Below are 25,620 nucleotides of genomic sequence, written 5' to 3' on the forward strand. Positions count from 1 at the left end.
AATACCAAAGAACCACTATGTAACAAGGAATAAATTGTTGTAACGCCACACTATCCTGCATTTATTGACATGTACTGAGCCACTTAAGATCATAATCAGGTAAATATACGGAACTGAAAGTCAACTACAATTTGTCATATAAAAGGAATTCTTTCAGGTGCACCTATAGCAGACATCATTCTATAACAGGGATAATTGTATGGTACAAATGACAACGATAATTATTACATTTTCTCTCTGAAACATTCGACATTGTGTTCTTGACTCATGATATATTAATACCAGGAACAAGGAGTATGTGAAGAAACAGTACAGCCCACACAAAATCTAAATTACCAAAATCTAATGTAAAACATTATGTAATACAAAATTACAGTCATCAATGCTCTATTTATAAATGTAATACCAAACTTCCCACTCAATGCAACAAAATCTAAAAACAAGCTATACATGAGCCCTGATTAGGTTACTATAATTAGAAAGGGAGGAAATATACAGGATCAGAGCATTATCCTTATATAATCCTTCCATGTTTGTTTTATGGCTTAACACATTAGAGTTTTAGACAGCACTGAAGATTATGACACTCCCCGCATTGTGTCTAATTTAGGGGAACAATATATGCTTGACTCTATATAATAAATGCCGCATTACTTAAAGGACACCTGTCACCAGGTCTGTGTCACTAGTCCTGTCACCACTACCTGTTGGAGCAGCTCATATGGATCCCATCCCAGCCTTTATCTAGTCATTTCATACATTAATCATTATAAAATCATCTATTCTTTATCATATAAATGAGGCTGATCACATGGTCAGAGGCAGTGATGTCACCGCTGTTACCCCTCCCCTCTCCTCCCCCTGCTCATGTCTGTGTGTAATGTATAGTAAAGCATTGCTAGTGTGTGCTGTATCTGCTGACATGCTGCATCCTCCTAATATTCAGGTGAGGGACAGACATCAGCTACACATGAATCTGACATGTTCTGTTGTAACATGGCTGCCTGGAGCTGCTGTATCTCTCCTATACGCACACACAGGCTGCAGGGGGCGTGGCCACCAGCACCAGGAAACACATCATTATACAGGCTGTCAGTCATGCACTGGGGGTGTGGCTGTGCCTCCCACTCATGAATAGAGTGGACAGCTTGAATATGCTAATGCTTCATTGGACATTTCACAGGTCATTTGCATTCAGCTTTAGGACCTCATTGCTTAGGTTTACAGGCATGTAGAGGGACAATGAAGGGATAGAGGCAATGCTCTCTAATGGCAGTTTATGAAAATATATTTAGTTTAGGGGGGTTATTTTGCATGACGGGTTCTCTTTAATGTTAATAATTCATCTAATTCCCTAAAGGGAATATGTCATCAGAAAATGAACAATTTGTTTTCAACAACCATTTATTTTAAACATATTTTTTTTACTTAAATTTTTTTTTTAATAATTTGTAAATCACTATCCTTATATAAGAATCGTACTATATCCTGCAGTTTTCACTCAGTCCACTAGGTTTAATAATAGACAGACAGTTGTTAATCCCTTAATGACGTATAGTTATGTCACACATCGGTTGCAGATGTATGGAGTGGGTTCATGGGCTGAGCCCTCTCCATAGCCGGTGTGTGTTTGCTGCATATTGCAGCAAACACCCATCAGTAACTCCCGCGATTGGTGATAGCAGCAGCAGCTTTGCTGGCAGCGGTAAAAAGCTGGCGGCGTATAGGTGACACCATCTTGGATTTAATCAGCACTCCCTGTGATGTCATCGGCGAGCCACAATCTGTCTCCATGACCACCTTGGGTCTTTGTAAGACCAGAGGCTGTATGATTTCTGGGCATTTGTTGCAGTGTAATAAATGAGTAGTAAAACCCCATATACTGCCATGCTGTAGTATATCCTAGGAGGTATAAATAGAAAAAATTAAAAATTAAAAAAAAAAACATAAAAATTCAAATCACCTGTCCTTTTCCTAGAACTGATATAAATATAAATAAACAGTAAAAAAATCATTAAAATGTTGGGTATTGCTGTGTCCCAAAATGTCCGATCTATCAAAATATAATAACAGTCATTCCCGGCATGTAACCCCATAATGAAAAAAAGGACCCAAAGTTAAAAATTCCCATTTTTCGTAGTTTTGCAACATATAAATTATTTTTTATAAAAAGTGATCAAAAGGCTGTACTGTCCTCAAAATGCTAGAAAACATCATCTCAAGATGCTAAAAATGAAACCACAATAATCTCCATACACTGAAGTTATTAAAGCTAGTTAGCTATTAGCGCCAGAAATAGCATAGCTAAGTGGGTGATGGACATTTTAATATATTTAAAAAGGACGCACGGAGGTGCGGTTTCCCAAGGGAGGGGGGAAACTGCTCCTCTATAGCCACTCCCAGGTGCCTAGTGCCTAGTCACAGAGCACATGGCATTGAAAGGTTCTACATAACAAATGTTTTTTTTTTTATGTAAAACCTATTTTTTATACAAAAACTCTTTGGCAGTGTATGTACTATGCTCTGTGGGCACTGGGGGGTGCTGAAAATGGGTCTCATGGTGACAGGTTCCCTTTAAGCTGCTCCTTGTGGTTTTCCATATAAATGGAAAACTTCTTTAAAGGAAATCTACCATTTATTTTTATGCATTATGAAGCAAACATACCTTGAGAATGCTGTAGCTACACTGATGCAGGAACATATCTTAATCCCTGAACTGAGTGGTTTTGCAAAAAACAATTTGCTAAAAACAATTATAAATAGTGTGACAACCTGTTATCCCTGCCAAACTGTTTCACAGAGTCGGAAGTAAGCAGCTCATACCCCCATAATCACTGACTAATGACCTGAGGATATATTGTTACATATTGCCAGTATAGTCCCATAAAAAAATAGTTCTCATTTTAGTTTTAAAGGTCATGACCCTAATGATAAAAAAAATGAAATTAACTTTAATATTACACTTGCTATATACTGAGATCTGGGCGGTTTCCATTCCCTTGAGCGTCATTGTATCAGAGGGAACTTCTATGTTTGCACATTGATAAGATAGGGAATAGCGTACCAGCCATTGGTAAACAGAGTAAAAAAATTGGCAAAACTAGTAACACAATTCTAGCCTGTTATAAGGCATATACCGTATATACTTGAGTATAAGCCGACCCAAGTATAAGCCGAGGCCCCTAATTTTACCACAAAAACCTGGTAAAACCTATATATTTTTTACTCGAGTATAAGCCGAGTTTGGGTTTTCAGCACATTTTTTTGTGCTGAAAAACTAGGCTTATACTCGAGTATATAAGGTAAATGTTAGATGCTGGATATCCCTGAAGAATTTACAACCACATTTAGAAGACATAAAACAACCATATGAAGCTGATGTTAGCAGAATGCAGGACGTCTCAAGCATCTTGTTCTCTACAACCCTACAATCACGGCTTTATAATGGACCTGCCCATTTCCCTATGTACCAAAGGATATGGCCAAACAATAAGTGAGGTTTACACAAGGCAATAAGAGGTACTGGACCATTTGTTTGCTTCTAATCATAGTAATTATCCCCTATTGACTATTGGAGTATTAAGTACTGTACTGTCAGCATTATCAGTAAATGCCAATAGCATGACAATGAATTTATCACTACTTACTATAATGTACTCATAACAAATGGAAATATCAGTCACGGCCTCAGATAAAAATAAGCTGCAATGTAAAAATCCATTTTTAGATTGGGGACATATGGGTCAGAACCAAAACAGACAAGTGATGTCCACAATGGACTGAATTCTGCACCCCGAATCCACAACAATAATAAACATACTGCAGCTTTTAAACCTACAGTGAGAATCTGTTTCTTCTGCGGGTTATATATTTGACCCACTATCTTGTTACTGTAATTCATCAAAGATTAGTCACAGAAGATTATGCTTTGGCTAACCTGCAGCAATTACAGGCCTGGTGTCAACTGTAAGTATCACAAATTTACACTATATTCACACATAAATTGCTAAAATTAGTATATCCCTCATTACTCCATACTGCACTCAGTGCTGAGACATTCACATATTAAAGGGATTGTCCACTTTCAGCAAATATTGATATGGATTGTGTAATGAAAAGTTAGACAATAGTCCAATACACTTTCTGTATCAATTCCTCACCATTTTCCAGATCTGTGCTTGACGTCCTGTTATAGAAAGCTTCTATGTTTATTTCTAGTGGATAGAAATCTGTCCCTATCCCTGGTGAGAGGGACAGAAAAAAACATACAGCAGCATCGAGTAAAATCCCACAACAGATGCCAATGGTCCAAAAGCTCAATAAAAGACAATTGTTTTTGATTACGTACCAGCTAAAGGGGTTGCCCCAACTCTTAAAGTTATCCCCTGTACGTAGCATAGTGAATAACTAGCTGATTGAAGAGGGTCCAACTCCTGGAACCCCCACTGATAACAACAATGGAAACCCCCGTGATCAGGAAAAAGGGGGTCCTGTGGTAATGAGTGGAGCAGCCAGCTAAGATTTTTTTTGCAGCCTGTCAGCAGCACCAATGAACACAGCGTTTTGACTAATGAACCAAAGAGCATTTTTGGCCGGCGTATTGACTATTGAGTCCTAAAATGGGTGGCAGCAGCAGCAGGAATGAACAGTGTGTATTGACCTCCCCCCCCCCTTGCCTGCAAACTATCAATGGCTTTTTCTGTAAGACTACCACCAACACTGTCCCCCAAGAGACTGATATGTCCCTGCACTCAGCCATCAAGGCAATGGCGGAGATCATGGGCTGGCTAGCTTCTAATTAGCTATCTTCATGTCATGTGATGTACTGTTCCTGAGACCATTATTTTCACTAGGTATTTTAGCTATTTTAAACACTTTTATAAGTCTTTCTTTATATGTCTTACATAGGTTAGCTGAGATCCAGTCCTTAGACCTCATCCCTCTTCCTTATATGACTGTATGATACCAAAAAAGATTGCTTGCCTGACCCTCAGTATCACTTAACATTCCACTCATTGCTACTTCTTTAACTTCTAACCTACTTAACCAGAAGCAAGTTCAACATTAACAGTTTATTGCATGGAAAATATCTGAAATATATATATTTTTTTTAAAGTGGTTCTCACTTGCTGCTCCTCCAGTTCCCTAATACACTGTATACATTATACAGCAACAGTTCAACTATTATTTTATAGTTAAAAAAAAATTATAGATTGCTGCTATCCACACAGTAACATAATAGGCAATAGAAAATATATTAAAAACAACTTGTACTTTATTATCGTTCTATGCATGATATTAATACATTGCATAGATATTATTAATGTACTATATATACTATGTAATCCTACATCCAATAATATACCATACAATGCATTATAGTGCTGATCTGTTCACCTCTGCTGAGCCTTCATGTCACTGATTTTAGTAATGTGTTGTGCATTCTCTGCAGATAAAATCTGAAGCATTTCCAGGAATAGTAAGGCTTTTGTGTATAGCTGTAGCATCTGCAGAAGTAATACCTTTATTAACGTCAACATTTTCCTATCACACTAACCGGGCTGCAGTATGTTCCCACACTGGAACGCTCCCGATCTTATCTTTCTGATAAACAGGTGATAAATTATCCATATACTTAACCTTCATGTAGTTGTTATGCTGATAAAACCTTTCTGGTGACGTGTTTTACCCGCTTCCCCTGAGAACTGGTGCTCAGATTCACAGACATACAAAAAACTAAGTACAGGTGGTCCCCTACTTAAGAACACCCGACTTACAGACGACCCCTAGTTACAAACGGACCACTGGATATTAGTAATTTACTGTACAGGTACTGTACAGGTTCATCACTCCTATTGTTTCATATGACTAGGTTATTTTATTTGCTCCCTATTATCAGTAAAGCACAGTGGTACATGATGTTGATATATAAATATTATTATTAACTGAAAAGGGAGCTTCAGGTTCTCAAAACAACTTTGATACTTCAGTATAGGCTATTAGTAGGTAAAAGGGGTCCAAAAACCCTAACTTGACACCGCAGCTCTGCTCTCCTTTAAGTCAATAGGAACAAATAAGTAGTTAACAACACATTACAATGGATATTAGTATTTTATTAGTATTTTATATTGAGTATTTTGCTTTCAGTTGCATTCACTGTTTAATTGCTAGCAACTTATGGCTGCTAAAACTCTTAAACAGTGTGGGGTCTGGATGTCGTACCACCACTGTTCACATTGGTCCTGAGAATTTGGATGAGAGAATAGGTAATCAGAGTAAAAATTGCATACATCCAAGCCCCTTTCGAACTTGTTAAATGAATCAACCATCACAAAATCTTGTGGCAGGGAGTTCCTTACTATTCTCTTTACTTAGCACATCCTTTACTGTAAGAGTTCGAAGAGAGAGAAAATGTGGTCATATAATATAACTATTACTCAGACTGTTGTGTGCGGATTTTATATGTATGCAGGTAATTGACTTATTGCATGAAATAAAAAGTAGGACTTATCTGTGTTGTAGGACTATCAGTCACTGTCAGTCATGTTGTATTCATACAGTACAACCCAGTTGCATTTGAAGAATATATATTTAGCGTTAGGAGATTGGAAAGGTAGAAATGTGTCCTAATTTATATTGGCTGAATATTTATTGATATATACGGCACAGCAAAAAGCATTTTTGCATTATAATGGGGAACAAAAATGTGTAAAGCTTCATCTGTGGCAGCGTGGACAGACTAGTTACATCCTGATGTGTAATGCTTCCAAGATCCAGTGAGATCTAAAAATAATGGTAACATTTGTACTCCACATAAAGTATCACTTCGCATTTAGCAAAGAGTGTTGCACATAATAAATGCCAAACATAAGAAACAGAATGGCAAGGACACCTAAATATTGTACAGGAAGAAAACTGTGTAGAAAAGCAAACAGAAACATGTTGCCAATAATGAAACAAAGAGCTACTTGTATGTGTCTTGTTTTACATAACAAAGTTCTAGGTTACACAATGCCAATACTGATAATGCAGATACCATGTATTATTGTGTCCACAAGTTTTCCTAAAATTTATATTTAGGGTCTGAAACAGTTAAAATAAGTAATAATATGCCATTGCCATCTGCGGAATAATAATACCCTTTGTTCATAATGCATTGTTTTTAGGCAAGTAACTTAAATGTAAAAATAAAGCGTAAACTGCAAAAACTAAACTGTAACAAAAAAAGGAAACATAGCTAAACTATTGCATTAGTTTTCCATGCAATGAGCATTGTATATGAAATCAATTCAGAGGTCCAGTACAAAGCAGACAGATAAGAGGAGGATATTTCATATCTGTAAGGAAACAATTGTAATGACTAACTGTCAGTAAGGAGTTAAAAGGGTATTCCCATCTGGGCATTCACATTTCATTTAATATATACTTAAGGAAAGTCCATACAGTACACCATAAGGCACAGTGGTAGGTGCAGGCCTAATAGGGCCGGGCTCCAGGTCCTCAATAATATAAAATGGAAAGAAGGCAACACTCCAAAGTATTCAAGTGAAAAAAGATAGTGGTCCTCCTAATTCCATAAAACAATGTACAACAATGTTTTGGCTCTATGTGATCCTTTTTGAAGCCAAGAGATAAGTGTGAGAGGCAGACATATATACAAAAAAATATCCATCACATGACTGCATAGTTCCCTCCCCCTCATTGACCTATCCCACAATAAATATCGTACATATGGTGCAAAATAAAAATTTTGATATATACCATCTCATATTAAGTGCAAGCGTACATCTAAATACTCATACACTACATTTATAAAGTGCCAATGTGATAAAGTGCATGTTGTGAACTTCAATCCCTAAAGATATCCGAAATTACAAATTCATAAGTGCTTTGTTACATATAAAATCCACCCAAAAAAGGTTTTCGGATAACTCACCAACCCTTACCCTTGATAGTACAGCCTAAGTGGGACTTAGTGTTACTGCTGGCGCATGTGCGACATACATTGGTGAAACGCAAGCTCAATAACAACTAACAACATGTGCGCATGCGCTAAGATATGGCATCATGTACTGGCTGTCAAGGCAACCAGTTACATCACAAAATACAGATCGCAACTCATTACTGGATCCCATGAAGGAGCAAAAGTATCACTCTGCATACAGAGCTAACTGTAGGTTGCCGTAAACTGCACAAAAAGCATCATGTATATCGATAAGGGCATAATAATAACAGTATCGTAATCAACCTGGATCCTGAAAAGGCTCACATAGAGCCGAAACATCCCTGTACATTGTGTTATGGAGTAAAGAGGACCACTGACTTTTTTCACTTTAATACTTTGGAGTTCTGCCTTCTTTTCATGTTATTAAAAAATATGTACCGCTTCAAAATATATTTTGCTTCAGCATTCATGACCACAGGACGGCAGAAAATCCTGGCCATTTCATATGCAAAAACAATAAAAAAGCATTTTTAGGCTGTGACTGGCAATGATCCATGTGAATGAAAAGACACTAGTGAAGTATGTAAGAAATGCCAAGAATCAATGAAGAGATCCAAAGATCAAAGAACAGACAGTTCTGGACACAGATTCTCATTCTTTCATAATATCAATAAGGTGCACAAGACAGAGAACCCAACTGATGATCAGATATGACAATCAGAGGTTGTCTCAGGTAAACCTTTCCGACAAATAACCTTTCTTTGGCTTTAAGGTTGTACATGACATAACAATCAACTTAAAGGGGCCTTACTTGCATAACACTAAAAAAGCTGCAACTACCATAGTAGTACAGCACAAAATATGTTCCCACAGTAAAGCAGCAGACCATAATATTGCCAACCACAGAGGAAACAATATTAATGGAGACCCCAGTTTACAGAAAGTATAATAATAAAAATAATGTAAAAATAATGTTGATTTGCAATTAAGACAAAAATAATAATGGAGACCCCAGTCTAGACAAAAAATTAATAATGGAGACCCATTAGAGTAGACATGAAATAATGCTACAGACCCCACACAGACAGACAGGGTCCTGATGCCTGCCTATACTACCAGCATCAGGACCCAAAATAGATTGGGTCCAAAACTGAAATAAAAAAAACAGTATAGGAATTCCTGCCAGTGGTCAGTCTGTTTCTCATTGGTTACTTATGCTGCCACAGCTTGGGTGCAGGCCACGTGTTGCCTACAGATTGTGCACACCTGCCTTAAAATCTGTAATGGGGTTGGTCTACAAAATATTTTATTACTGTGGCTGGTTGTTTTGAAATGCAGCATATTTATTATTTTTTGGAGAAAAAATATTATGCCATATGAATCATCACACTACATTAGCTGGCCACACACCACAATTACAGAGCAATTAACACGCTGGAGGAATGTGTTCTCAACTTGTAAACTTTTTATATGTTGAGCTGCCACACAAATTGACACTGAGGTGGACAGCATGAGTTGTTTAAATGCAGTTCAATTTAGGAGGTTCTACCCTTAACTAGCAGTTACAGTAAAACTGTCATAGCTATTTGGGATACTTAACCCCCAAAACACCTATGGATCAGTGGCTAAGTGTCACTATATTAACACTACAAAACACCTTTATATTTACCTAGAGTTATGTATGAGGAGCCTGGAGGAATACTGTATTTTCATGTGATTAGATACATTCATGGGGTAGATGTTAATGCAACTGGGCAACAGACCATAGCTGATCATCACATGACATGAAGTGATGAATAGTAAGTAGGCATAAGGCATAAAGAGAAGTAGATGGAAGGGGCTGTTAAAGCGTCAGGACCCAAAACAGATTGGTGCCCAGTGCTTGAGAGAAACTGGGAGCATTGATTTTAGCTGACAAGTACCCAATGCTCCATAGGCCTCAACCACCTAAACCCCCAAAGAACTTGTGGATCAGTGGCTAAGTGGAGCCTGGAGGAATGCTGTGTTTGATGATGTGATTAATGGGGTAGATGTTATTATGTAACTGGGCAACAGATAATATCACACTGGTCACATGATATGAAGTGATGAATAATAAGGAAGCATAAGGCATGACTGGTGCCTAAGGCATCAATGGGGGCCAACATCATTTGCGTCCGGATATCGATCCCCAGTACGTTCATGTTCATGTGTGTTAAGAGTTCTGAGACATCCGAGGCTAGATAAAACCTTTCACATTGTATTTTCCATACTGCCTTGTATCCCTTAAAGGGAACCTGTCACCAGGTTTATCACAAATACAACTAGTGACCGGTTCCCATAGAGCCCTAGTAACTAAATGCCACTTTTCTTTTAGTTCACAGGAACTTAAGAATATTATGAAGATGATATCACCAATTTAATATCGGGTCTATTACATTCTTACATTTCCATGTTAAGATGGATATCTTTCTATGCACTGTTTGAAGTGTAATGGGTAGGTAAAGGATAAAGTTAATTTACCTAGAGTAATAAGTTCTGCCGCACACCTCTGCCATTGACATAGAAAAGGGTTAATTTTAACCCTTGTTTAAAGGTTAATTTTGTTTACTTACGTGTGTTTGTTTCTCTTTGTTCAAATCTTTCTGTTCTGTTTTTGATGCTCCATCAATGGGTAATGTGAGACGCAACCGACAGATGTTCCCCTGTAAATGACAGAACGTTACCAAATATTACATATTGTTGTTAATCACTATAATACTATGCTCTTTGTATATATACAGGCAGTCCCTGGTTACATACAAGATTGGTTCTATAGGTTTGTTCTTAAGTCGAAACTGTATATTTTATGACTATTACCACAGGCAAAATTTACTGGAAGATTAAACAAAAAAGAGAATGTATCCCTTTTACTGAAGTTGTTTTTTGTACTCTACAGTAGCCCCAGCAAATGAGTAAGAGCTCTACCTGCTTCCGAGTAAACTTTCTGTTCCAAAGAAAAGTCTCATTTTAAAAAACAACTGTAAAGTTTTTTTGTTTTTCACAAATCCATAGCTCTTGGGATGTAGAACAACTTATGCCCATTCTGTTTGTTACCTATATCCAGCAGTTGCTTTTCTATACCTCTCAGATTATCTCAGTGCTGAAGTAGCTCCTTCCTCTGCCTTGCTGACAAGCACCGGAGGCCATCCTATAAACAAACTCTACAGATTCATAGGAGGGGAGGCGCTGCAGCAACCTGCTTACAGGGGAGGAGTTAAAGTGACAATGCTCTCTGTATGTGAAGCAGTGTTGATTGTGTTCAGGACTTTGGATATACATGTCTAGTACACAGAATAGTGAGGTACAAGATCTCCCATGTTTCCTATCAGTCCCTCCATCCCAGTCTGTGATTCTTGTGAACTTTCTCTGCCTCTCTGCTCTCCTCATGCTTCAGCCCCCCCCCCTTGCACTCAGCAATGTAAGCTCTGTGCAGATTAAACCTTAGCACTCACACAGCATAGGCTACATACTTCATGTACTAATGATTGTTACCATGTATTACATGGTCCGTGCTCCTCCATGTGATGGAAGATGCCAGGCTAGTCACTAGATACATCCTGTGCAGTGTTCAGTGGATTTATTTGAAGGAATCTCACTGGATTCGCTACTATATATATATATATATATATATATATATATATATATATATATATATATATATATATATATATATATATATATATTATATATGTGTGTGTGTGTGTGTGTGACTAAACCTCTTTAACAGCTATTGACCAATAGGAATCTGTGTACCACTAAAGGAAAGATATTTAAATGGAATTTGAGAAAAATAAAATCATAACATGCTCCGTTGCACACACTTTGCATGTATTCTGCCACATCAAGATCAGGACATATCTTATATTTCTTACTGCCGAGACCATCTCTGTTATTCCATATTTGATGATGAAACGATGATGAAAAGTACATAAACTCATGTGGTGTCTGTAAATACTAAACTAAAATCTCCACCTAAAATATATTATAGATTCTTTGAGACTTAGTAACGAAGAATGACTCACATGCTATACTGTATTTTTTGCGACATTCTTCAACTATGTTTAACTTGCTGCCTGGCAACTCACATCAAAGCTAGAGGGTGATTAGTACCATTGTAGTCCACTCCTCCAGCATATGCTCACTGCTATCATCTATATTGTCTGTTGAATGTACTTAAACCTGGCCTCCCAACATTTAGCATGGTTATTCAGGGATTGGGTGTGGGGATGGTGATATAGACAGTCTATGGAAAAAATACCTTTATAGAGATGACTACACCATGTACACAGTAAGGGCTGTATACCGGACATGTAGCATATACATTGATATACTCCACCTATAGAAGGTTAGGGATTTTTGGCTTTTGGGTGAAATTTATAGGAAAAGTAAAAGGTTCACACTGCAGTGGTATACCAGCAAAGTAGGGGATGTAAGTAGAAGCATTCAAGGGGATTTCCTCCTTGAAACAAAAGCCAATGACAATGGCAAACTGCCACCAATATTTCAATATGTTCTTATGAGCACCAATTACACCTTAACCACGATGCCTCATGCTGTTCACAAGTGAACTAATTGTAATAACTCACTGGACAAGAGAGCAGGAAGTCAAAGAGGGGCCTCGGGTAGCCCCTCCAGCTCAATAGCATAATTTTAAAAGTAAGTGTTCCTGGTTTATAATGCTTGATTTTCATAATAAATTTCCTTTAATTGTCCTTTGATCCTTATGGCTCTGGCTAGTCCTACCTATGTGTAGAGAAACTCTTCTAACATTTTGTACAGTGATTATTGCTGTTTACAAACAAGTCTGATCATTTCAGCTGGAGACAGGGCACAACTTACTAGAGCAACTCCCCAAACAAGAATCCTTTGAAAGAATGTAATCCTCTTGTAAATCTTAGTGCGGGTGACTTACACTGAACCCTGTGTCAACTGTGTACAGTCTCCAAAAAGACCAAGGTTGTAGTAAGACATAGATAGACAGAGATAGATATCAAAAGGAGGAAGGTAAAGTCTGCTGCAAGTACAATTATGTAACAGAGACATTCCAGGGTGTGCACTGAGTTCCAGGAGCTACATGCCACAGATAATTAATATGCACACAACAGGTCTGACTGGGTAAGTGTGATAGAAAAATGTATAGAGGAATGTGATATTATCAGTACTACAACATGTCGGCCTCCTGGCCATTTCTTAAAGGTACAAAATATAACGTAAATGTCTGATAGATGATAAATGTCTGATAAACTGCCTCCTATTCACTCTCAGTCTGGATGCGGCAACACCTCTCCAGATAGCTCCCAACTCTTTCATGATAAATACATGCAAATTTCTTAGATGGCTATAGTAAGAATATCCATTTAACATATCAGCTGTTTTCTCCATGGTTTACTCATAGTCATTACACAAAACTACTCATATTGGTATAAATATGCTCTTTAGAGGTTAAAGGGGTTGTGCACTTTCAGCAACTATTTGATATGGTTCGTTTAAGGAAAAGTTATCCAATTTTTAAATATACTTTCTGTATCAATTCCCTGCTGTTTTGTAGACCTCTGCTTGCTGTCCTGCTATAGAAAGCTTCTATGATTACTTCGAGTGGAAAGAAATCTGTCCCTGGTCATGTGTTGTCACACGGTACACGAGCCGTTATTATCACACGGCTCTGATTACTCTCTGTGATAATAACGGCTCGTGCACCTGAGTGTCCATCACGAGACCAGGGACAGATTTCTTCCACTGGAAGTAAACATTGTAGCTTTCTGTAAAAGGACAGCAAGCAGAGATCTATAAAACTGTGAGGAATTGATCTAGAAAGTATATTTGAAAATTGGATAATTTTTCCTTGCACAAACCATATGAATTATTTGCTGAAAGCGGACAACCCCTTTAAGCTTTTTGTAACCATTTACAAGCCTCTAGCTTCTATTTTACAGTGGAAAGTAAAAGGAATAGATGTGGCAAACAGGGTTTGAAAGTCCCAGTTCGAGTACAGGTTCACCATGTCTAGATTCTGCTGATCCTGGATTTCACCTTGCTTTTTAAGACCTAGGTAGATGTAACCTCGAAATAACAATACATTGCTGTTTTCATGTATCCAATTTTTATATATCTTGTCATTTAAAATTAATCTGTGAAATTTGCCCTTTTGAGTTATTAAGTAAAACAAACCAGCAACTGTTCTCTGCCTTTAGTTGTGGCCCTTTCAGATGACCCATGATGTCAACTTCCAGCATTGGCAGAAGTCCCATTGCAGACTTTGGAGATCAAAACGAACAGTAGGCAATGTGGGAATCACAGGGCAGTTAGTGGGGACTTGCAGACCCCTCTTCTGTAGATCTCAGGGTATCCTGCCAATGCTGTGGATAGTGGACAAATGCAGAAACCTATTTAACCCCTTAAGGACGCAGGGTTTTTTGGCTCATTTCTCGCTCTCCAACTTCAAAAATCCATAACTTTTTCATTTTTACGTGTACAGACCTGTGTGAGGGCTTATTTTGAGCGTAACAAATTTTACTTTCCCATAATGTTATTTATTTTAACATGCCGTGTACTGCAAAGCTGAAAAAAATTTCCAAATGTGGAAAAATTGAAAAAAACTTTCTTGTGGGCTCAGTTTTTACGACTTTCACTCTTCGCTCCAAATAACTTTACTTTATTCTTTGGTTCAGTGCGATCGCGGTGATACCAAATTTATACAGGTTTTATTGTGTTTTAATACATTTTCAAAAATTAAACGAATGTGTACAAAAAAGAAAAAAAATTTTTTGCCATCTTCTGACGCTAATAACTTTTTCATACTTTGGCGCACGGAGATGTGTGAGAGGTCATTTTTTGCGTAATGAGGCGACGTTTTCATTGCTACCATTTTGAGGTCTGTGCGACATTTTGATAATTTTTTATTTCATTTTTTATGTTATGTAAAAAGGTGTAAAAGTCGCATTTCGGACATTTGGGCGCCATTTCCCGCCTCGGAGGTCACCGCCGCCCGTAACCATTTTTATATTTTGATAGATCGGGCATTTTGGGACGCGGGGGATGATTTGAATTTTTAATATTTTATTAATTTTTTTTATTTTTTAAACTTTTTTTTTTTCACTACTTTTTAGACCATCTAGGGTACATTAACCCTAGATAGTCAGATCGCTCCTACCATATACTGCAATACTTGTGTATTGCAATATATGGCATTTTTGCAGCACATTCATTACAATGAGCCACTGGCTCATTGTAACGAATCTGCAGATGCCAGATAGTCTCGGGTCAAACGAAGACCCGAGGCTACCATGGTAACCGATCGCCTCGCGCCGCCGTATTTTAAACACCACCGGCGACTTTGCCGGCGCCGTTGAAAGGGTTAATAGCCGCGATCGGTGCAAGCACCCACCGCGGTTATTAGCGGTGGGGGTTTGCTGCAATATGCAACAACCCCCACCTCTGTATGAAGAGGACTCAGCCCGTGAGCCCTCTTCATACATCCCTTCATACATCGCAGAGCGTTAAGGGGTTAATGGGATTTAAATATCTTTTTACCCTGCATTATGTCATCATAAGGCCAATGACCAATGATTATGTAACTTTTACAAGTGCTGAATAATCTACACTGGCCATAGTTAGGCTACATGCACAAGGTCGCACACAAGGGAAATGGGCTTAACCCTTCCATCTCCATTGGAAAGCAATGGGCATAAATCATTACAATGAGACACAACGGGGCACATTTACTAAGAGTCCGAATCATGTTTTTCCGTCGGGTTTCCCGAATTTTTCCCGATTTGCACCGAATTGCCCCAGGATTTTGGCGCACGCGATCGGATTGTGGCGCATCGGCTTTTTACACGAAATGGGGGGGGGGGTGTCGGAAAACCTGACGGATTCGGAAAAACTGCAGAATAAAAAAAAAAAATTGTGTCGCAAGAATATCACTCACATACACTGGAACGTAGCAGGTGAACTCCGGCGAACATGGGTGGACCACGGCGCAGCAGCGACACTTGGTGGACATCGGGCGCACGACCTTAGTGAATAACCGGAAGACCCGAATCCTCGACGGAGAAAGTGCCGCTGGATTGCGACTGGACCTGGTAAGTAAATGTGCCCCAATGTTCTCACTGCACCGTGAATGTGCACACTAGACCTCAAAGGCAGGTGATTTTGTAAACTGGAATGATCACAGCTACTATTTGCGACTAAAAAGTTGCAAACCGAAACAAAAAGTTGCAAGAGAGACTAAACTGGCAACACATGACATGTATCACGAAGGGAAAAAACCTAAGATACATTGCAGTGATTAAGTAGGCCAACTTCAGGAAACTTGAAAAAGTGGCAGCCGAAAATCTATGATACATGTGCCCAAATGAGTTGTTATGGGTAGACAGAAAATAAAAAGAACTTTGTATTTGGTTGACTGGAGATTTTGTACTTTACTTGTAAATAGACTAAACACAGACTTCTTATTCAGATCTCACATCAGGGTTTCAGGAAAAAGTGCACTCTGTCTTTAACCAGTAAGGTGTTATGGCCGGACCATAGACTTTGGCCTGATTAAATACAAGGGATCTTCACACAGGAAAAAGCTGCTTAGTTTGACATTCTTTTAACTGTATTCCACTGTCCAGAAACAAATAGATATATTGTATAACTAAGACAAGAAAGTTGAAGGATATTTAACTAGACACTGTAAAGCCACACATTACTATTACAGCAGGAATTCTTCATAGCAGACTATGAAGCCTTTCACATTAATGAATAATTCCTTTATTTATATAAAGATTGTGCAGCGCTACACAGAGTTTGCCAAATCAGTATTTTAATAAATGAGGACGACGGGGAAAAGTATAAATTATGTAATCACATCTTATGTTCAAGATCTGCAGTAGGTATGAACAATGTTGGTAAAACATATAATTGCAGCAGATGGCTGTACTTTATTCTACACATCTTCCATGTCAATACATTAAAGAACAACTTTATTGGTTGACTCAATACCAGCTGACACAATTAGTGTATATGGTCCATTAAGTGAAAGGACATGGTAAACTGTGGTCAAATAGTATTAAGAAGCCTTAATGGGTTTTCTAGGAATTTGTATTGTATTGATATCAAATCAGTGGGGGTCGGACCCCCTCCACCACCTCCAATCAGTTTTACCTCCAACACAATAGCTAAGCAGTGTACAAAGCTATAAGCAGAAGGCAGCATTCACTGCCTAGTGAATGACACAGTACTAATTTGGTGAAGTAGAGTGAAAGTACAGTTGACTTTCATGATAATGCCACAACACTGGTACCTGAAAGAAACATGATCTAGAAGATGTTAGTCAGACTGGAATGTTTTATTGGGTCAGTTTCTGCTGTCAGGTTCCCTTTAAGTAAAAATGCCCTTATTGTGCCCTGGGTTAAAAAAAAATCCACACTGTCCCCTTATATAAAAAACAGTGTGCCCCAATTATAAAAATATATATATTTCCACTGTGCACCCTGCATACAGCACATTTATTCTTTTCGGTGAGCCCTGAAATAAAATACAAGCCCCTGTCACTCTAAGTTCAGAATATGGTGACTTCCCAACTGGTCAATTGGCCTGGAGGGTGCAATGAAATCAGTAATACTAAATTAAAATTGCCAGAATTACTAAAAGGGAGACTAACATGGCTTCTTCAAATAATGGCAATGCTTCTGCAATATCTAATGATAATTACATGGATAGAATTGAAATTTAAAAAGAGGGGCTGGCTCATAGACGCAGGGGGCCATTTCGGCAATACTGGAGTAACCAGATGTTATCCTTGTGCTGTCTGTCCATAGAGCATGAAGAACATTGCCCAGTGAGGTACAGACAACCATATGGCCCTAGGTCCCATGCACACAAACATGGCCACCATAGACATCTATGGCATCTGGTCTCACGCTGTCTCACCAAACCGTGACAGAGCCTAGCAGCTGCCATGCTTGTTGAAGGTCATTCATAGGAATCGGCTTTCAATAGAGGCGGGAGGGGTGAGGAGCACTGGCTACAGTGTAGGTAAAAATACATTTGTGTGCAGGAGGCCTTACACTACATTTTCCATATGTTTACACTAACACTTATTGATAATAACCAAACAAATGGTTATTTAACACAACATTGATCACATTGTCAGCTATCATGTATCTTATCAGACTTTATATGACTATATCATATTGAATATATATTGTGAATAATAATGCCCATCTGTAATTTACAATTATTATAGTGACTACCACACCAGAACAGACCATTATGGGCATCCTCCTCTGCTGTCAATCATTAATAAGGTATTTTTACCATCTAAGCTGGTCCTCATTGGTTGTTAAAAATGTTCTCTTTGTAATGAATATAGTATATGAGCCCCAAATGCTGCAGGGCAGAGCAGTGTATTCAAGGGACTGCCTGCTGTAGAAAGATGGCAGAAGAAAGGCAGGGTCTGGGTTTTCAAATAAATATTTATTCTGTCAAGACAGATAAGTATATAGACATATGAGTATCAGGGATCAGGCATGGAATTAGAGTAAAAGCTCATGAACAAGGCTCTAAAACAGGGTTCAGAGTAAAGGTTTGAGATTACAGAATCAGGTCAATATACAGGGTTCTAGATTAGGTCAAGATACACAGAGTTCCACATACAGGTTCAGGATACACAGCGTTGGATACAGCTTACAGTTCAAGGGTACTAAGGGTAGGGTACTAGCTCAGGATAAAAGTGTCCAGAGCTGCTAGCAGGATACAGGGTTCAAGAGCTAGCGCTGTATGCTGCCAGCAACTCTGGAAACCTGTTTGCTCATCCAGGATCCTGTTATCCAGTCTGAGTATGGTACCCTGAATCAGGGTCGGACTGGCCCACCGGAGGACCGGTGGATCCTCCGGTGGGCCCTTGATACCGCTGCCGCGGCAGGGGCCGCCATCCCCATCGGGGGGCCCTGCCAGCAAGGTCGCGCTGGCCCACAATTGGCGCCCGATATCTCCGCTGCAGGAGGGGGCCTCCATCCCCTGCTGAGGCCCCTGCCAGGGAGTAACAGCAGTGGTACTCGATGCGGCTATAAGCGGCCACTCGAGTACCACCTTTGATGTAATGCGTGGCCATTGCTGTGCCTGTGCAACGCGGCCACTTCTTTTACCCGGCACCCAGATGTTGGGTACATTGTGGTCATAAAGGGATGGACATGGTCAGCAACAATACTCAGGTAGGCTGTGGCGTTGCAACGATGCTCAATAGGTACCAAGGAGCCCAAAGAGTGCCAAGAAAATATTCCCCACACCATGACACCACCACCACCAGCCTGAACCGTTGATACAAGGCAGGATGGATCCATGCTTTCATGTTGTTGACGCCAAATTCTGACCCTACCATCCGAATGTCGCAGCAGAAATCGAGACTCATCAGACCAGGCAACGTTTTTCCAATCTTCTAGTGTCCAATTTCGATGAGCTTGTGCAAATTGTAGCCTCAGTTTCCTGTTCTTAGCTGAAAGGAGTGGCACCCGGTGTGGTCGTCTGCTGCTGTAGCCCATCTGCCTCAAAGTTCGACGTACTGTGCGTTCAGAGATGCTCTTCTGCCTACCTTAGTTGTAACGGGTGGCGATTTGACACTGTTGCCTTTCTATCAGCTCGAACCAGTCTGCCCATTCTCCTCTGACCTCTGGCATCAACGCATTTCCGCCCACAGTACTGCCGCTCACTGGATGTTTTTTCTTTTTCGGACCATTCTCTGTAAACCCTAGAGATGGTTGTTCGTGAAAATCCCAGTAGATCAGCAGTTTCTGAAATACTCAGACCAGCCCTTCTGGCACCAACAACCATGCCACGTTCAAAGGCACTCAAATCACCTTTCTTCCCCATACTGATGCTCAGTTTGAACTGCAGGAGATTGTCTTGACCATGTCTACATGCCTAAATGCACTGAGTTGCCGCCATGTGATTGGCTGATTAGAAATTAAGTGTTAACGAGCAGTTGGACAGGTGTACCTAATAAAGCGGCCAGTGAGTGTATACAGGATAGGAATAGTAGTACTGTGCTGTGCCCATACATATAGGATAGGAGTAGTAGTTCTGTGCTGTGCCCATATATACATGATAGGAGTAGTAGTACTGTGCTGTGCCCATACATACAGGATAGGAGTAGTAGTACTGTGCTGTGCCCATACATACAGGATAGGAGTAGTAGTACTGTGCTGTGTCCATACATACAGGATAGGAGTAGTAGTACTGTGCTGTGTCCATACATACAGGATAGTAGTAGTACTACTGTGCTGTGTCCATACATACAGGATAGTAGTAGTACTACTGTGCTGTGTCCATACATACAGGATAGGAGTAGTAGTACTGTGCTGTGTCCATACATACAGGATAGTAGTAGTAGTACTGTGCTGTGTCCATACATACAGGATAGGAGTAGTAGTACTGTGCTGTATCCATATATACAGGATAGGAGTAGTAGTACTGTGCTGTGCCCATTTATACAGGATAGGAGTAGTAGTACTGTGCTGTGCCGATATATACAGGATAGGAGTAGTAATACTGTGCTGTGCCCATATATACAGGATAGGAGTAGTAGTACTCTGCTGTGCCCATTTATACAGGATAAGAGTAGTAGTACTGTGCTGTGCCCATATATACAGGATAGGAGTAGTAGTACTGTGCTGTGCCCATTTATGCAGGATAGGAGTAGTAATACTGTGCTGTGCCCATATATACAGGATAGGAGTAGCAGTACTGTGCTGTGTCCATATATACAGGATAGGAGCAGTAGTACTGTGCTATGGCCATATATACAGGATAGGAGTAGTAGTACTGTGCGGCACACATATAAACAGGATAGGAGTAGTAATACTGTGCTGTGTCCATATATACAGGATAGGACTAGTAGTACTGTGCTGTGCCCATATAAACAGGATAGGAGTAGGAGTACTGTGCTGTGCCCATTTATACAGGATAGGAGTAGTAGTACTGTGCTGTGCCCATATATACAGCATATGAGTAGTAGTACTGTGCTGGGCCATTTATACAGGATAGGAGTAGTAATACTGTGCTGTGCCCATATATACAGGATAGGAGTAGCAGTACTGTGCTGTGTCCATATATACAGGATAGGAGCAGTAGTACTGTGCTGTGTCCATATATACAAGATAGGAGCAGTAGTACTGTGCTGTGCCGATATATATATTCAGGATAGGAGTAGTAGTACTGTGCCAACATATGCGGAATAGGAGTATTTATTAGGACTTTTATATAAAATATTTGATAAGAGGGGCACTAAATATAAGAATAATAATTCATTAATAAAATATAATAAATAAGTAGGAGCACTGTAAGACTGTATAGATGAAAAGATTAATCAGAAATGATATATTATGAAAGGGAATGAAGTCCAATTTAATTTATTAGGTGAATCATATTATTTACTCAGGGGTGTGCATGTAATATACTGAGGAGTCGCAATGTAATATTTGATTTATGGAGAGGGCACAGCATGGCTTTTGTTATGGGGGGCATGGTGTGGTCAGTTGTGTTGTGAGTGGTAAATATTATTTAGGAGCACAGAGTGAGACATTATCATCCAGGTGACATTGTGCTGTAGTGACGGTGATATTTTTAGTTCTACAGTGTGGAGATATGCTACACACAGATGAAGATATCTGGTGAAAAATTCTCTATTGATAAGAAAAAAAAGTGAAGTGAAGTCGTCCTGCAATTCGGTACCCAAAGGAAAGATGTGTGACATGTGAGGTACTGAATCCCACTTCTGAGTCTGGTAACTGTAATTACTGACTATTTTTATGTGGTGCAGAGAACATACTGAGGAGGTGAAGGGTTATAGTTAGTTATTCTTATTGGTAAGTTAGTGCTAAGCACAATGCAGCCGCTGTGAACTCCTGTGAAATAATGAATATTTCTAGGCAGCGGTATGGTGGGCCCCCAGAATCAATTTCTCTGGTGGGCCCCAGGCGCCCCAGTCCGACCCTGCCCTGAATCCCAGTCTGTACTGAGGTCTGTGTCTGAGCCAATGTCCAGCTTCAGGTAGTGCTAACCCTGTATATGGAACCCCGTATCCTGTTTCCTGTCTGATCTACAACCCTGTCCTAATCCTGCGTATCCCAGCCTGAGGTGATCCAACAAATCCCAGTGTGAACTGTAATCTTGTATTTATCCTATGTATCCTGACCTTAACTGAAACCCTGAACCCCTGACCTGGAACTGCACACCTGTGCTCTGACCTCTATATCAGAGTATGCACCCTGTTCAAGAGCTTGTACCCCAATTCTGAGCCTGTTCCCTTATTCTTATATGTATGTATACTTATCTGCCTTGAAAGAATAAAAATTTATCTGAAACCGTGACAGAATAGCCAGCCCTAGGATGCCCCTGCATTACTCAATTGATAGCTGAAACAGCACCGAGCTCAATAATGAACCACCCAGCTTTCCAGGAATACTGAAATGCATCTTGCAATACCAGCTTCCCTCAAGACACCTCAGGGTGAGGATCAGAAGTAAGTAGCCAGAGTCCAAACAAAGGATAGGTAACTTTATACATGAATATATTTGAAGCAAATACCCTCAATTCATCCACAAAAGTCTAAATATTGCTGCTTAGCCAATTTTATTATACAAGTGCACACCCAGAACGGTTGATAGTAAGGTCACCACTCCGGAGACACACTTTACTATCCAGCTGAAAACATATCTAATAATGAAAGTAAAGAACAGAGTTCTTGATCTAAAGTGAGAAAGTTTTCAGAATGTTGAAATATTTTCTTACATCTACGAGTTGTCATTGTCACATTAAAACATACTTAGCAGAACACGGCTCCTGAATTTATAATGTTGCAATAACAAATACTTCCCTGCACTGCACTTTGCCTTGCAAATCTCCCTAGAATGACACACAGTTCAATGTTCACATGTGTTTCACCTCTTGAAACAGGCTCGTATAGTTAAATGGATTTTCTATGTTTAAGGTTACAACATTGAGATGAATGAGAAAGCTATTATAATGAACGCACGATGATTTTGACTACAACATACTTTCCTGGTTCAGTGTGGACAACGTCCTCCAGTTGACTATCATTTAGGCAGGAACAGTTGGGGGATTTTGTATAAGGACAACACTAGCCCTTTCTTCTCCTGACAAATACAGTATATATAACATTTGTTGACTTATATTTAGAGAACAAAAGACATGAATTACTGAAATTCTGAAGCTCACTTTTTTGGACCTAAATTTAGTGGTTTTGAAAATTTCTTAGAGTGTACCAGAGATTATGTGGACTTGCAGATGTGTGCATGTAAACTACAACATCAGTATCATAAAATCTCTTCTGCATTTTTTGTTACAAGGTTTTAAAGTTTTAGTTTAGTTTGACTACCATTTGATAAATAATAAATAATAATAGTCATCCACAAAGCTCTGCACAATGCTGCACCTCTCTACCTCTCCTCTCTCATCTCAGTCTATCACCCAACCTCTTAGATCTGCCCGTGATCTTAGATTCTTCTCTACCTTAATTCGTACCTCACACTCAAGTCTCCAGGACTTCTTCCGAGCTGCACCAATTCTCTGGATTGCCCTTTCTTTGACTACCAGACTAATAACCAACCTCCAAAGTTTCAAACATGCTCATAAAACCCATCTCTTTAGGCAGGCCTATCACACTCGCTAATGCATGAGATTTCAACTCTCTCTTTACTAACCCGTCCTGTGTCTTCCTGTGTTATCCGACAAACACCAGATTCCAAGCTCCAGGTTTCTCTGCAGTCCTATTGACCTTGGACTTTGTATATAAGATGGCTGATGAATCTTTATTTATTATTTTTTTTTATTCTGTTCCCTTATAAAGAATGGCTGGGTCATTATACATTTATCTCTTGTGCCCCCCCCCCTCATCCTCATAGTCTATAAGCTCTTGTGAGCAGGGCCCTCACTCCTATTGTTCCATATGACTGTTTGTACTCTGTAATGTAGTATTTTATTTGTATATGTCCCCTATGATTTGTAAAGTGCTACAGAATATGCTTCAAAATAAGATTACAGAGTTATAACATTGTCACCTGAAACAATAGGAGTTTGCTGCTCACAAGAGCTCACAATCTATGAGGAGGAAGGGGTGACATAGGACGAATAGCTAAAACCTTTACTTTGTTGGCTGAAGGTCATGACATTGGAGAGATTTGTTTTGTAAAGATATATACATTCTCTAAAGTTGAACATATTGTGGTTACACATAGTTTGCTTACTGATAAATACTGTAGTAGGAATAAACACAGATTTATCATAGCTGAAAAGCTGTATGCTCTATCTGCAAGAACAGATCACAGACTTTGATCCTGACTGTTTATGTACAGGAAATCCTTGTGCCAACTTCCCTTCTATAGTTCCACAAACATAATACACTGCGGTTACAGCAACAGAGGCACATTGCAGGGATGCTGCCAATCTGGGACAGACCCTTACCTTATGAAGATATGTTATAAGGTTCTGGATTCACTAAACTCAGAAACCTAGAAAGGAAATTGTCCACACTGTTTGTAAATCTAATAGATTGTATCCAAATTTTTGAAACACTGATCCTTGTGGAAATCCTGTACAGGGGCTAATCTCCTACTTATATGTTCTATTTCTAGCCAGTGAACAACCTAGGGTCAATGGCTTAGTCAAGCAGGGGGATACTTCGCTCTCTTTTTGGTGGCTTTGCTACAGCAGCTTTCCTTAGCAGAATAAAAGGAGGGCATCACTAAGTAGGTGGCGTGTAACCCTTATTTTGGGAGACTTGTCTGTATCTCAGCATCTAGACCCCAGAGCATAAAGCTAGCATAGGTTATATCCATACCAATGTAGCAAGTAGGAATTTCAGAAATCACAGTCGTGGTCAACAGCTGTGATCTTGCATTTTTAACTTACTTGCACAATATCCCTATAAAGCAGTCAGAGAATTTTATAGTAATTCTCAGGTTATTCGTGCCGGTGAAAGTTGTATAAAATAATAAAAAACATGGCTACAGTATCCGCTGATATTCCCTTTTATAAAAACAAGCTGATTTTGTGGTTTTTATAATGAGCGCTGCATCTATTTTATGTTAATTGCAGAATATTGCCCTAAATATTAAATTGCTGCTGGAATTGAAACATAAAATATATTTTCATTATTTCAGCTTGTGACAGTGACAAGAATAATTCTAGTGAATTGAAGTACTGTCCTCGTTCAGATATTCACAGAGCCTGTGTCCCCACAAGACATTGGCATTACACAAAGTACAGAGCAGATGATCACAACAGCTGACTGAAGTAGCATCATATGATCAATAATCACAAGTTTTCTTTTTTCTGCTCTAAAGTTATGGTTTACAAATTTAAGACATGTTAAAACATTAATTTTCAAGGCTTTGTACATAATTGTGGAAATAACCAAAAAAAGGATTTGTTTACTAGTAATTTGGCTCCTTTTGAAGTAAAATTAAGATGCAGAGACATGGCTTGTAATAAAGTTATTCCTTACGTCAATAGGCAAGAAGCTGAGAAGTCATGAGAACTGAGAATTTCTATCTGACCTCGATATGCTTTACTAAGTGTTGTTTTCAACAATCATATATCCTGTTTCTCTCGTTTCTATAAGTCTTTCTCATCTGGTCACTTATTTGGCCTTC

General features: G+C 39.2%; 1 protein-coding gene across 5 annotated transcripts in view; it reads right to left on the reverse strand.

The window, feature by feature from the left end:
• Positions 1-25,620, reverse strand: part of MYZAP (myocardial zonula adherens protein) — a 64,491-nt gene that overhangs the window by 30,906 nt on the left and 7,965 nt on the right. For 4 of the 5 annotated variants that reach the window (XM_072148128.1, XM_072148129.1, XM_072148126.1 and 1 more), the window contains exon 2: positions 10,540-10,629. In XM_072148128.1, the coding sequence (XP_072004229.1) occupies positions 10,540-10,629 (90 nt within the window). Of the gene's footprint in view, positions 1-5,640; positions 5,730-10,539; positions 10,630-25,620 lie in introns of those variants that run through there. The other variant, XM_072148130.1, reaches the window with a different exon arrangement.

The sequence above is a fragment of the Engystomops pustulosus genome, chromosome 4 (assembly GCF_040894005.1).
Source record: "Engystomops pustulosus chromosome 4, aEngPut4.maternal, whole genome shotgun sequence".
In the NCBI taxonomy this organism is placed as follows: domain Eukaryota; kingdom Metazoa; phylum Chordata; class Amphibia; order Anura; family Leptodactylidae; genus Engystomops; species Engystomops pustulosus.